At 53.4% G+C, this 14,537-nt stretch overlaps 1 protein-coding gene across 1 annotated transcript; it reads left to right on the forward strand.

Moving 5' to 3' along the window:
- Positions 1-4,149: 4,149 nt before the first annotated feature.
- Positions 4,150-11,373, forward strand: LOC140901190 (uncharacterized). The gene is made up of 8 exons (XM_073319582.1): positions 4,150-4,361; positions 6,047-6,166; positions 7,091-7,398; positions 7,691-7,785; positions 8,590-8,798; positions 9,288-9,398; positions 9,598-9,730; positions 10,355-11,373. Exons 1-8 carry the CDS (start codon positions 4,150-4,152, stop codon positions 10,508-10,510), a joined length of 1,344 nt encoding a protein of 447 aa, XP_073175683.1. The 3' UTR covers positions 10,511-11,373.
- Positions 11,374-14,537: the final 3,164 nt, after the last annotated feature.

The raw sequence follows: 14,537 nt of genomic DNA on the forward strand, positions 1-14,537 counted from the left end.
CTTTTCTTTTTGCAAATACAGACTAACACGGCTGTTACTCTAAAAAGTGGCAGGGGAGTTGCACCTCTAGGCTCATTTCACTAGCGTATGCTGCCTCACTGAAGTTTTAGAAACCTGCACAACACTGTCAAAAGACAAGCCTTGGGAGCTTACATGCATGACTTTGCTAGGCACTAAAAATCATGGACTGAATAGAGACACTGGATTTATGGCCTATTGTAACAATCTATAATCCACTAAAAAACACACATCACTCTTTTCTTTTCTTCCTCCATTCCCCCCCAACCCCCATGACTGGAGAGGTGTTAACACTCCGCTCCACCTTAAACCACTCCTTGAAAGGTGCTAACTACTTATGTTAAACAATCTATTTCTCCCAGAGCTGAAGAAGAGCTCAATGTAAGTTTGAAAGCTTGTCTCTCTCCCCAGCAGAAGTTGGTCCAACTAAAGGTATTCCCTTGTCTCCCTTAAGTTTTAGAACTCAGGCCCAGATCCTCAAAGTTATTTCTATTAATTTTAATGGGCATTCGGTGCCTTAGTCGCTTTCAGGATCTAAGGCCCTGTGAATGGTCTATGTATGGCCCCACTGGAGGTTGAGTGCCAGTTAACTTGAGTTAAAGCGAGTATGTTTGTATGTGCTAGTCTGGATGCTCCACAGAGCTTTCTGTTCTGGAAGGCTAAGCAAATGAATTCAGTACCGGGCCATGGCAAAAAAAATAACACTTAGCATTTAGCTAAAAGAAAAGGAGTACTTGTGGCACCTTAGAGACTAACCAATTTATTTGAGCATGAGCTTTCGTGAGCTACAGCTCACTTCATCGGATGCATGCCGTGGAAACTGTAGCAGACTTTATATATACACAGAGAATATGAAAAAATACCTCCTCCCACCCCACTGTCCAGCTGGTAATAGCTTATCTAAAGTGATCATCAGGTGGGCCATTTCCAGCACAAATCCAGGTTTTCTCACCCTCCACCCCCCCACACAAATTCACTGTCCTGCTGGTGATAGCCCATCCAAAGTGACAACTCTTTACACAATGTGCATGATAATAAAGTTGGGCCATTTCCTGCACAAATCCAGGTTCTCTCACCCCCTCACCCCCCTCCCAAAAACCACACACACAAACTCACTATCCTGCTGGTAATAGCTCATCCAAAGTGACCATTCTCCCTACAATGTGCATAATTAAGGTGGGCCATTTCCAGCACAAATCCAGGTTTTCTCACATCCCCCCCACCCCCATACACACACAAACTCACTCTCCCGCTGGTAATAGCTCATCCAAACTGACCACTCTCCAAGTTTAAATCCAAGTTAAACCAGAACATCTGGGGGGGGGGGGGGTAGGAAAAAACAAGAGGAAATAGGCTACCTTGCATAATGACTTAGCCACTCCCAGTCTCTATTTAAGCCTAAATTAATAGTATTCAATTTGCAAATGAATTCCAATTCAGCAGTTTCTCGCTGGAGTCTGGATTTGAAGGTTTTTTGTTTTAAGATAGCGACCTTCATGTCTGTGATCGCGTGACCAGAGAGATTGAAGTGTTCTCCGACTGGTTTATGAATGTTATAATTCTTGACATCTGATTTGTGTCCATTGATTCTTTTACGTAGAGACTGTCCAGTTTGACCAATGTACATGGCAGAGGGGCATTGCTGGCACACGACGGCATATATCACATTGGTGGATGTGCAGGTGAACGAGCCTCTGATAGTGTGGCTGATGTGGGAGGAGGTATTTTTTCATATTCTCTGTGTATATATAAAGTCTGCTGCAGTTTCCACGGTATGCATCTGATGAAGTGAGCTGTAGCTCACGAAAGCTCATGCTCAAATAAATTGGTTAGTCTCTAAGGTGCCACAAGTCCTCCTTTTCTTTTTGCGAATACAGACTAACACGGCTGTTACTCTGAAACCTAGCATTTAGCTAGTGTGCAGTACGTTCAAAGTGCTTACGATGATTAGGGCCCTGATTTTGCAAATGCTTCCGGGGCATGCTTCCGTGTAAGCAGATGACTAGTACCATCAAAGTCAGTGGAGGGAACTTTTAGGCACCTAACTCCCCTAGGCCCTTTGGCACTACTTTCGTGCTAAGGTTAAGCAAATGCCTCAAGCCTAGTTCCTCAAGGTATTGAAGGGCCTAACACCCATTGAAATCAATGGGCATTAGGCACCTAACTGCCTTTGAGGATCTGGGCCTAAGGGTTCGCAGGACCGGGGCCTGACTAATTATCAGCAGAAGCAAACACGCAGAAATAAAAGTGCCTGGGTCCAACCAGGCTGCAGCTGCAGGGATGCATGTTCTATGTGCCCATCTTTGTTATAATACACACAGACGTGCATGTGATATGATGCAAGAAGCTGAGGGCATTTCTGAGCATGCACGGACTATAATGTAAGGTGGTGTGTAAAGTTTTGCTTTGTGCCAAACCTGGACTACTCCCTTCACAGGCTAGTAGGCCTCCCCTCTTCCCCCTGCCCCTCAAGGCACAGGGTTTTACACCTCCGTAAATAAATGGGGACAAACAGCAAGTCTGATCTGAAAGGGTTTGGGGAGGTAGAACTAATAGGCAGCAACCTGCTATAATGGTCAGGACAGCTGGGGCCCAAGGGCAGCGGCTAACAGGTTACAGAGCGTAGCAGAGAAAAGGACAGAGCCGAAGCCATTTTCCCATTTCCTTGCATTTACTGTGCTTTGTGCACAGAACAGGTGTGAAGCAGGAAGTGGCAGGGGCTCCCTGGAGCCCCTTCCTTTGTGCTGTTGAAAATTCCAGTGCGTCACATCCAATGAAGTGAGCTGTAGCTCAGGAAAGATTGGTTAGTCTCTAAGGTGCCACAAGTCCTCCTTTTCTTTTATCAGTGAAACTGAAACTCAGGCTCTATCTACATGTGAAAAAGCCACCCTGACTGACGCAAGTTACACTGACCTAAGCGCTGGTGTGGACAGCGCTGTGTGGGCGGGAGAGCTTCTGGGGCTGGAGTAGTTAAGCCAACGAGCAAGCTCTTTCCCGACTTCGAGTGGTTATGTTAGAGAGCTTACAGTGGTGCAGCTGCAGCTCCTTCGCTGTAAACTCTCTGGGGCAATGCTTTCAGCTTATTTAAATCCAGCCTGCCTCTCTCCCAGCCCAGTAGACACCCTCACAGAGGCCCTGTCCAGATTAGGCAGCAAAGAATTGCAACAAACCATTGCAAGACACTCGGAGTAGGCACCACCTCACTCCCACCCAGCCCTGGGGTTTCATTATTGTACTGAGGCCCCCAGAGTGCTAGGTGCTGTACATACCGGGAGTTCCTGCCCCAAAGAGCTTACTGCCTAAACAGAGAAAGGAAATGTTATCCCCACTGATCGATAAGGAACAGAGGCACTGAGAGATTAAGACTCAGCTCCTCAAATGTATTTCGGTTCCTATTGATGGATTTCACTGGAAGTTAGGAACCTCAATGCCTTGGAGGAGCTGGGCCCAAGTGATTTGCCCTCAGCCAGAGTAAGGTATCTGTGGGAGAAGCAGGAATGGAACTCAGAGCTCCTGACCCCCAGCCCCGTGCTTTCTCCACAAGACCATCCTGTGAGGGTGCCTCAGGAGCAGCAGCCCCATGGGAGCTCAGCAGAAGATTCTGCCTTTGTTCCATTCTGTCCAGCTTTTTGGCTGGATGCTGTTCTTGGACCGGCCCGAGCTCCTCAGGCTCTGTTTATGTCTATTTCACACACGCGCCCCCCTGGGAAATCAAGCCTTTTTTCAGTCCTTCTTTGTTTCCCTTTAATGCTGGTGTCACGAGGGCCAAACATCCGTGGCCCTGGTCTCGGTTGCAGTTTGAGGTGTCAGTAGACTCCTTTGGTTTCGCAATGTTCTGTTTTTACAGGGACATGTTGGATGGGGGTGGGGGGGAGACCATCCTGCTCTCTGCAAGCATTGTACCAGCTGGCTGCAAGATGAGGCGGTCTTTCCCTCTGGTCTGGCTCTGGCTGCCACCTAAACCAAATTCCAACCTCTCCAAGCGCAGCAACGAAGGGGTTAAGCCCTGTTCGCTCGCCCATTGGCTCCCTCCTGTCCTGCCCCAGCCCCTATGCACCTACCGCAGGTAGCCGATCAGTGGAGGGGTAGGTGGGTGGGGACCATTCCTTACTCCTGCAAACTGGCAAACGAATGGGCAGCTGGGTGTGTCCTCACCTCGCTGTCTTGCCAATGGGCTCGGCCTTGGGGAAGGCTGGTTTAAACCCCTCCCCGCCCCGAAAGAGGTCTTGGGGGTGGGGAGAGGCACTTCGGCCCTGTGCTTGGGCGAGGATGGAGCCTGGCTCGCTGGTCGCCGCTGGAGGGGTTCAGCCCAGCAGGGGCCCCTGCTCTAGGGCCCTGTGCAGGTAGGGGGGGCTTGCAGATCAGCTCGGGGGCAGAGAGCGGTTCCTGAGCTGGGGCTCCGGGCTCTGGCAACTGCCCCTGCAGCCCCACCCAGACAAAAGCCCAGGTGGGGAGGGAGGGCTGCAAGCGGCTCTCCCCGATCCCTTTCTCCTGCGCTATGGGGCGGGAGTCCGCAGCAAGTAACGCCTCGTGGGGGAGATGCCTGTGGGCAGAGCCACCATTGTCTGGCTGGGGCAGGCTCTTTGCGGCGCTGGGGGGGGGGGGGGGGCTCTCGGTTTGCCTGGAGTGGCAAAGGCCAGGCCAGGACCTTGGATCTTGCCAGCTGAGTCTGCCCAGACAGCAAAACCTCCAGAAACGGCTGCGTCTGCTTTCTCTCCCCTTGGGTTTCCCCACCGACCCCGGTTCTGACTTCCCTTCTTGTGCTAATTTCAGGCAAAACCGAGCTTTTGTTGCATCGGGCTCTCTGGATGGTTTGGTGTTTAACAGCCAAACTTCTTGGCCTGCTTCTCTTAAACTTCAGGCGCCCCTTCCCCGTCCTCCCACCTGAGAGGGGCTCATGCCTGGGGGAGGCCTGAGGGGCTGCTGACTTTGCAACGATCAGCGCTCCCTGTTAAGCATTTGGGGAAGTTGTATCAGGTGCATTCCCAGCTCTCCTGTTGCTCTTGGAGCCAGCATGCCTGAGACTGGGACTCTCCCTGGTAAAATATTCCTGTGGGTTTTCCCTCCTGCCTCACCCAGCCTGGCCATGCTTCTGCTCCCTGAATCGGATCTGCTAGGCCGGGTGCAGTGGCCTTTCTCCCGCGCCCCTGCCCCTGGCTCTTCCTCTGGGGGCTCGCTGACTCCCTAGCAATCTTCCTCTACCCAGGTTCTGTTGGCAGTGGGGTGGACTCTCTCTCTGTGTGCTGAGATGGGCTGGAGGCTGGGGGATGCCCCTGCTAGCTCTCCCTGCTTGCTCAGCCATCGCATGTAACTGCCCACCCAGATCAGCCAGGCTGCTGTACACCAGCTCTTTCCCCAGGCTGTGTGATGTGCACTGTGCCCTTACCTATAGGACGTGTCCGCCCCCTGGGTTTCCGGTGCACCTGAGCTGAGCTGCAGCCTGAGCCTTCTGCATCTCACTAGTGGCTGCTGTCTCCACTCTCTCACCTCCACTGGCCCCTCATCCGTGGGCTTCTCCTCAGTGCACCCCAGACTGTGCAGCAGGCCCTGAGGCTGGGGGTTTCATGGCAGCCCAGGGGAGTTAAGTGCTCAAATCCTGAATTTCAGTGGGAATTGGGTGCCCAGTCCCTGTCAGCTCCCTTACAAATCCCAGTCCCGTGTTCAAGCTTTGTTGATGTGCACAGAGCGCAAGGGAGCTGCTCTGCTCCCCCCGGCATGAGAGCCTGGCGTTTGATGCCCATCACTAGGGTATCTGGGCATCTCAAAAGGCCTACAGAGTGAATCCTGCTGTCAGTGCAGCCCCCGCTGAGCATCCTTTACCCCCTAGTAGGAAACACTCTCTAGTTTCTGCAGCCTCCCCAGGCAGGGGAAGGCGCTGAACTCCTCTGGGAAGTAAGGAAGTGTCAGGGTGAGCTTGATGGATGAGTGGGAGCTGTATCCCTTGAGGTCCGAAGGAAGCTGATGTGGTGCTGGAGAGACTGGAGGGGCGGCAGCCTGTGAGTCCACATGGATTCTGTTCTGTCTGCAGGAACTTTGCCCGTGGAGCCTGCAGATGGGGTCAGAATTGCCGTTTCTCCCATGACCGGAAGTCAGCCCAGATCTGCAGGTATTTCCAGAATGGGTTCTGCGGCTACGGAGATCGTTGCAGGTAAGATGTTGCCTGGGATGCTGCAGATCTGGGCTTGAGACCAAGGTGATGGGCCCCTTAGAAATACCCTAGACCAGGGGCAGTCACTTATTTTTTTTGTCAAGGGCTGGATTAAAATGGCTGGCGGGCTGTAGTTTGCCCACCCCGGGTCAAGAGCAATGGGGCGGGGGGGGGGGGGGAAGGGGCAGAATCTCTAGAGCCTAGTCTAAAGTGGAAACCGTAATTCTCCAGCCGGGTGGAGATTTGGTTAGGTAGGCTGGAGAAAAACACCTGAGACCTGTTTCCTCAGTGGAGCTGCGTGGGTGGAGGAATACAGGGTCCACTCCTGCTGGTGTAGACATAGACACAATCACAGCCAAGAGGTGCAAGACGGCTGTAGCAACCCAGAGCTTGGGAGACTGTAGCTTGTTCAACTGCTGAAAGCCCTCAGCTGAGGCACTCGGCTTGCCGGTATCGGTTTTATGTTGGGCAGGGACATGAAGTGTTTGTTTTTCCCCGGTGCTGTAGCTAGGCTGATAAACCCTCTGGAAGAGTGCTAATGTGGTTTAGGGAGGCGGTATGCCTCCACTGACCAAAACCCCCCCTCCTGTTGGCCTATGTGGCGTCTACACTAGGGCTGTGCCAGCAGAGGCTGGGTAGGGTAGACGTGGCCGGAGACTTCCACAGCAGTGGAGGGGCTTTAGACGCCGCTGCCATGAACTTGAATGGAAGAGGTGTCTAAATCCTTTAGACTTGCTCTGGAAAGCTCCATTGTCATGGCGACTGCTGAGGAGATGAGCTGTTCCCTGGTGTGTCTCTGTCCTCGCAGTGGCATCAGATTCTGCGTGGAACGGGGCGACCCAGTGACCCAACCGATAGGACTGTTTCTTTCCTCCCCCCTCCCCCGGCCCTCCCTGTGTAGCCTGTAACCTTTGACTCCTCCAGCTACCAGCACATCCAAGACCCTCCAGCCCCTGCGTGGAGCAGATGTGGCTCACAACCTGCCTTATCGCTGAGTCGCCGGGGCTCGGAGCCAGCCGTCCGGCCAGAGGCAGCAGCTGGGAGCCGGGGAGGAGCCAGGCGGGGCTCGGAGCCCTCCGTCCCCAGCATGACGCAGCTGAACTTCAGGCAGCTGAGCACCGAGTTTGAGGAGGAGGAAGAGGAAGGTCAAGAGACGGCCCCCGTCCCCACGTATCCCCCAAACGGGGCCGTCAGCAGAGCGTTTGTCCCCAGGCAGGCCCGGCGTGGATCAGGTGAGGGCTGCTGGCACGTTAACGGTGTCAGGAGGGAGGCTGGGTGGGCATGCCCTAGGGGGCTCTAGCATGGATGGGGCGTGCTTCTGTCCAGCGTACCCTATGTTTCTTCCTGCTGACGAGACCACCTGCCTGGAGAAGGTTGCAGCTGCTGATGGGTCCCACTAGGGAGGTGCTGTATGGAGCCGGGATCCAGCCAGTAGGGATCTGCCTGTGCTTTTGTGGGCTGGCTTTTGAAGGCCCTCTGTCCTGTGTGAATGCATCTCCTCCGAACTCTTGTGTTGCTGGTCAGGTTCCCGACCACGGGATCTGGGATTGCAGAGAACTTCCCTGGCACCAGAGGCCGCAACTAACAAGGCGATTGTCCCGGCACCTCAAACCCTAGAGGTGGGTGAGACTCTCTGGGTGGGAGGGTGGGGGAGAAGATGATATTGCCACTCGGACGTTCTCAATGGGATGCTCTTACGATGTCTGTCTATTGTGCTTACCTGGCCCTTGTCACCATGGTATCTGAGCACCTCTCCATCCTTAATGCATTTATCCTCCTGACCACTGTCAGGCCGGGCAGTGCTATTGTCCCCATTTCACAGATGGAGAACTGAGGCACCGAGAAGCTAAGTGGCTTGCCCCAAGGTCACCCAGGGAGTCTGTGGCAGAGCAGGGAATTGATCCCAGATGTCTCGAATAGGCTAATGCCCTAGGACCATCCTTCCTCTGAGTCCTCCCCCCAGACACTTGCAGTATATGGCTGAAAGCAATTGTTTCTGTAGGGGGAAGCTGGTGCGATCCTCCCACTCCCCTGTCTATGGGCCTGTTTGTTACCTGGCAGGGGTCTGCGGAAAGCCGGCTCTTCTCATGCCCAGAGCTGAGGCACTGGCCCTCTCCAAAGCAGGGTGGCTATTCAGAGGAGCCCGGCCTGGGGAAGATGAGGCAGCCCACCTGTGTGGAAGGGGGGAGAGAGAGCTCAGGGGTTCGAGCATTGGCCTGCTAAACCCAAACCCAGGGTTGTGAGTTCAATCCTTGAGTGGGCCATTTAGGGATCTGGGGCAAAAATTGGGGACTGGTCCTGCTTTGAGCAGGGGGTTGGACTAGATGACCTCCTGAGGTCCCTTCCACCCCTGATCTTCTATGATTCTATCAAGGAAGGGGACTCTGTCTCCAAGTGATAGCTGGCTGTATTGCTCTGTGCAGGCAGCTGGTGGGCTGGGAGCAGCTGCTGCTTCGGTGGGGGAGCTGCGGAGCGAGGACGTGGTGTGTGGCATCTGTATGGACAAGGTCTACGAGAAGGCCTTGCCCGAGGAGCGCGTGTTCGGCATCCTCCCCAACTGCAGCCACGCTTACTGCGTCGGCTGCATCCGCAAGTGGCGCAAGAGCAGGGAGTTCCAGAACGCGGTGATCAAGTACGTACGGGGATCTGGAGTCCTGTTCCTGGCTATCCCACATGGGTCCCACGTGCTAACCTGGGGTTGGAGGCTTGGTCCTATTTCCCTTGTTACGAAGAGCCGCAATCTGATGGGTGGCTTGGGCTTGGCAACTGCACTGATTGCGGTGGGGGAGAGGAGATTTTTAGGGCAGGCCATGGAGTGAGCAACCACGGTGACAACCATCCAGCCCCCGTCTTCCTTAAAGCTGAAGCTGTTGGAAGTCCTGTTGTCTTGGCCCATCCCTGTTGTGGGAAATCTATTCTAATGGCATCTAGGGCACAGCACAGACCAGTGCAATGGGTCTAGAAGGAGGTAGCAGTGTTAGCTGCCGAGGGGCTGGCCTGGAGTCGCTGATTTCTGGAGCCGGCGCTCTGCCGGCCTGGTGGAGCCCCCTTCTCTGCCCCACCCTCTCATTCACGCTTGTTGGCTACAAATGGCCCATGCACACTGTATCTCTGCCCACAGGGCCTGCCCCGAGTGCCGGGTCACGTCCAGCTACTTCATCCCGCACAAATACTGGGTCTCCAACATGGACGAAAAGGAGAAGCTGATAGAAACCTTCAAGGCGCGGACTGGGTAGGTGGCTGGCTCCTCTGCTTGCTGGGATGGGGTTTGCATGATGGGCTTTGCTGTTCAAAGTGTTCCCTTACAGAGATAGCCCTTGCTAGAAGGGTGAGAGGCTGGCTCTCTGGGTCTAGTGTTGGCAGGTACCTGCAGGAAGAACTAACCCCTGAATTTCCATCTGAGTTTAACACAACTCTTCTAACTCTCCCAGGAAAATAAGATGCAAGTTCTTTGCCCGTGGCCGTGGCCGCTGTCCCTTTAAATCGGAGTGCATCTACCTTCATGAGCTCCCGGCCAGGGTGTGGCCCTCTCGACAGAGACCTCCATGCAGGACAGGCCCGGTGGTAAGCAAAAGCAGCTTGAATCTCTCCTAAGTTGTGATCCCCATTGACAGCTGTTGGCACTAGCCAGCATGGGGTGGGGAGACTGCATCCTGCCAGTCTGGCAAATGTGTTCTAGTTAAAAAATAAACCGATAGTGGCTACCAAGGTTTTACTCTGGGCAAGATACTTAAGCACGTGCCCAACTTCCAGCACCCGATCATGTCCCCTGACGTCCGTGATACTCCGTACTCGGCTGGATCAGGGCCTAGAAGAAGAGTGACCATCTGCCACTTAGCGCTTGGAGGCCAGTCCTGCCTGCCGCAAAGCAACTGCTGCATGTCCCCTGAGGAAGCTGCAGCCTCCTTAGCAGGGGGATGGGCTGGTGAGGAGCTCTTGGCTGTTGCTCCTAAGTCTTGCCCGGCTGGTCCTCCCTCAACATCCCGATGTCCGTCTCCTGCTAGTGGCTGTCGGGACACCCTAGTTCCCCAGGGCAGATCTGTGGGAGATAAAACTTCCACCCAGTCGTGGCTGGTGAACAGGATATACCACACCTTGCAGGGGGTTGGGCCGGTTCCATCTTCCCCAGCTGGGCTCTGTGGGCTCCTGCCAGTGTGGGATAAGCACGTTGTTGGTGTCCTGTTGCAGGCCTTCAATCCCTCTCCCTCCGAGAGCTCCGAGGAGGAGGACGATGATGTGTGCTTGTTCCAGTGGGCTCTCACCGTTGCACTGCTGCAGGGGGACGTCGACGATCCGGACTACTACCATGAGATTTTCCTCTTGGATTCCAGTGACTCGGACTAGAAATGCCACTGGATGCTGGGCCAGGCCTGTCTCGATGGAGTCGGGGTCACTCCATGGCTTGTGAACCTATATCTTTGGGGGGTGGGGGGGATGGGGAAAGACAATTTGACTTCTTTTTTAATCTGTCTAGTTGTGTGTCTGGCAGGACTCCTAGTGATCCGAAAGCACTCTGCGCAAGCTGGGGGAGCGCGGTGCCGGCAGTGGGAAGCGCTCCCGTTCCACGGAGCGGTGGGATGCGGTTACCACTGCCAAGCTGCTCTTCCATCCATCCTGGGGCTGATGGGACTGACAGCTGACACGTCGCACGTCACGTTTCCACTTCCCTCCCGAAACGGCACATCTCCCTCTCCACACCGGTTCCTCCCCACCATGGCTTCCCAGCCTGGGATCTGGTGGCGTCCCCAGTCCTATGGCCTCCCAGCTGCCTTGCTCTAGGAGTAGGCTGTACGCCAGGTTTTGTGGTGGTCCTGCAGTCTCGGTGGTGTGGTCGGAGGCAGAGCGTGCTTGCTGCTGAGGCCACGTTGGCGTGAAGGAGAGTCGTTGAGCAGTGCTATTGGCCACAGCAGCAGGCAGTGTCTGCGTCTTGGCAGGTTGATCTAGTATTGATTGCAGTGCTGCCAGGCATCCATAGCAGGCTTAAAAGGGGGAGCAGTCTGGGATTAGTGGGTGGGGGTGTTTGGCTTTTTTTATTGACCCAGGCATCTGTCTGAGGTTTCATAATGTAAGCAGGGAGACCCAGCTCCACATGAGCCGGAAGGGTCACTGCCTGGTCGTCAAGCTGCCTGTGCACATACTTAGCAAACCTTTTAACTCTTTCAGAAGAGATCTGGAGACATGAAATAAAAATCAGCTTTAAAAACTAATTTGCCAAGTCTCTTCTTCCCGAGGGGTATTTCACAAACCAGCAATGCTGGCTCTTGTTCCTTCCTTCGTCTGCCTGCAACTGGAAAGCAGGCCGTTGCTAGCACTGGGGCAAGGAATGGGCTAGGGTAAGTGGCCCTTGTCTATACTGGAGCCCAGCACTTGGGCCCAGTGGCAGGGCTGCTGTCTAAGAGGGATGTAAGGAGGGAGAGGGGGGAGTCATCCCTTCTGCTTTACCCTCCTTCCAACGTAATGCACATTGGAAAACATAATCCCAGCGATACACGTAAAACGATGGGGTCTAAATTAGCTGTTAACACTCACGAAAGATCTTGGAGGCATTGTGTATAGTTCTCCACTCCATTCCAAAGAATGTTGGGAATCATTAGGAAAGGGAGGGATAGCGTGGGGGAGGGGGGAATCCATGGTACGCTCACATCTTGAACATGTACAGATGTGGTTGCCCCATCTCAAAGAAGATATAGGGGAAAAGGTTCAGAGAAGGGCAACAAAAATTATTAGGGGTGCGAAACAGCTTCCCTCTAAGGAGAGATTAATAAAAGGGGGATTTCTCAGCTTGCAAAAGAGATGACTAAGGGAGGATATGATGATCTATACAATTGTGACGGGTGTGGAAAAAGTAAATAAGGAAGCGTTACTTATTCCTCAGAACCAGGGGTCACCAACTGAAATTAAGAGGCCGGAGGTTTAAAACAAACGAAAGTATTTTTTCACACAACGCACAGCCAACATGTGGAACTCCTTGCTGTGGGTGTTGTGAAGGCCAAGACCATAACAGGGTTCAAAAAAGAACTATATAAATTCCTGGAGGATAGGTCCATCAATAGCTATTAGCCAGGATGGGCAGGGATGGTGTCCCTAGCCTGTTTGCCGGAAGCTGGAAATGGGCAACAGGAGATGGATCACTTGATGATTCCCTGTTCTGTTCGTTCCCTCTGTAGCACCTGGCACTGGCCACTGCCGGGAGCCAGGATGCTGGGCTGGATGGACTTTTGGTCTGACTGCCCCAGTCTGGCCGTTCTTAAGTCCGTTTACACTTCACTTGGGAGCGTGCTTCCCAGGCTGAGGAGACGTGGGCTAGTTCTGCTTGCACTAGTGCATTAAACACAACAGTGGGGTCAGGGGTAGCTGCTTGAATCTATGCAGTGGGTCTAGCTGGGTTTGTGCTCGGGGGCTAGCCTAAGCTGCCCCCTGTGTTGCTCCTGATTACACTGCTAGTTTTAATGTGCCAGCTTAAGCAGAATTCCCACTTGTCTTTCCAAGCTGGGAAGCTCTCTTCCCTGAGCCGCCCCCTGGAAGGCTCGTGTGTGTCCAGACGTTCCAGGCTCCACTCCGCTCACCTACGCTTACGGAGGCCAGCCCGGCCTTAAATTCTGATGGTGGGACGTCTGAGCCTGGTGTCTCACCACCGAAAGTTACTGGGATCTAGGACAGACTCTCCTGCTGTGAGAAAAAGATGATAAAAACAGCCCCTGCTCTTGCCAGGGGTCTGATGAGAAGTCTGTGCACAAGGCACTTTATTGTGAGCATGCACTGAGTTGGCTTGTCCCATGCAGTCCGTTTCATCCCCGAGGGGGCAGGATCAACAGAGACTGTGTCCCAGCCTTCCATAAAGTATGAAATGATCCATCTTGCCCCTGTCTTTGCTGGAGCCATTGCCGGAGCCGTAAACACATATCTATATAGCACACAGTCCAGTTCCAGAGCCTCCATTAAGGCAAAGGGAGTGGAAAGAGAATTCTGCAAAGTGCAAGTTGCTTCCAGCCCTTCAGCCAGGGAGCCTATGGCAGCGGGGCAGGGGAAATGGGCAGGCCAGGCTGCCTCTCCTTTCTGGGAGGCTGCACCTTTCACACTGTTTTGTGGGGCAGAAAAAGGGGGATTGCTGGGGGGTGGAGGGGGGTGGGAAGAGGAGAGAAGCGGTAAACTACCTCCCATCCCCTGAAAACTTAGTGTGCTCAAGTAAGGCATGTTTCACTACGGTGTATCAGGGGCTGGGCCACTTTATCCGACAAGGGCTGCTGTACTTATAAATACTAACTACAGGGATGAATTACTAGCTCATGACTAGAATATGCACCCACTTCATCCACAGCCAGTTTTGAAATGTCACAAGGGAGCCAGTCTTCCTCCAGGGCGTGGGCCTGTGGTCTGCTCTCCTTTCTGAACTGCAAACATGCTCTCATGCACGGCTTGCGAGGAGCACTGGGCCAAGCTTACGGCTGCTCTTCGAAGATGTAGCAGACTCTGCCCTAGCAGCTCCGAAGCCAGCCGGGGCTGGCAGGGTAAAAACCATCCACCCACTAAGCACTGCACAGCCCAGGCCCTTCAGAGTTGAGGTTAAATATAAAAGCCATCGAAAGCTGGCACCAAATCACTGTAACTTCCCTGTGCTGCTGTTATACAGGCGTTTGGGGCCCTGCTTACATAAAACCAATTTCGGAGGTTTGTCACTATAGGCCCGAGTTATTTCTCTGGGGAGGCCCATGTAGCCTTTGGCGGGAGGGGATTCAGGGGATGGATCTTTCCTCCTTGTTGTTGTGGTGGGAGCACCTGAAGGGAACCAGAGTCTTTGGTATGTTTGGGGGTTATGAGGATGGGCTGGATCCCACAGATTCATGTGTGGGGCGAGGGGAGGCTGCTGAGTCCGATGTTTGTGGCACTTCAGTGTAGAGTTGGGGGTGTGTGTGTGTGTGTGTGTGTGAAAGAGAAACTACACTGAAAATTGGGCTGAAACACACAATCTTTTCAATCAGGTCTCCCCCGTGCCAAGCAGCACCAGATATCAGGTCAACTTCCTACCGGAGAACGAACTGGTGAGGTGGAACCTGGGTATATTTTGAGTGCAATTTATTTACCCTCTAAAAGAAAAGGAGGACTTGTGGCACCTTAGAGACTAACCAATTTATTTGAGCATAAGGGCCTAATCACATCAGCCACACTATCAGAGGCTCGTTCACCTGCACATCCACCAATGTGATATACGTCATCATGTGCCAGCAATGCCCCTCTGCCATGTACATTGGTCGAACTGGACAGTCTACGTAAAAGAATAAATGGACACAAATCAGATGTCAAGAATTATAACATTCATAAACCAGTCGGAGAACACTTCAATCTCTCTGGTTACGCGATTACAGACATGAAA

This window comes from Lepidochelys kempii, chromosome 21 (genome assembly GCF_965140265.1).
Source record: "Lepidochelys kempii isolate rLepKem1 chromosome 21, rLepKem1.hap2, whole genome shotgun sequence".
Taxonomy (NCBI): domain Eukaryota; kingdom Metazoa; phylum Chordata; order Testudines; family Cheloniidae; genus Lepidochelys; species Lepidochelys kempii.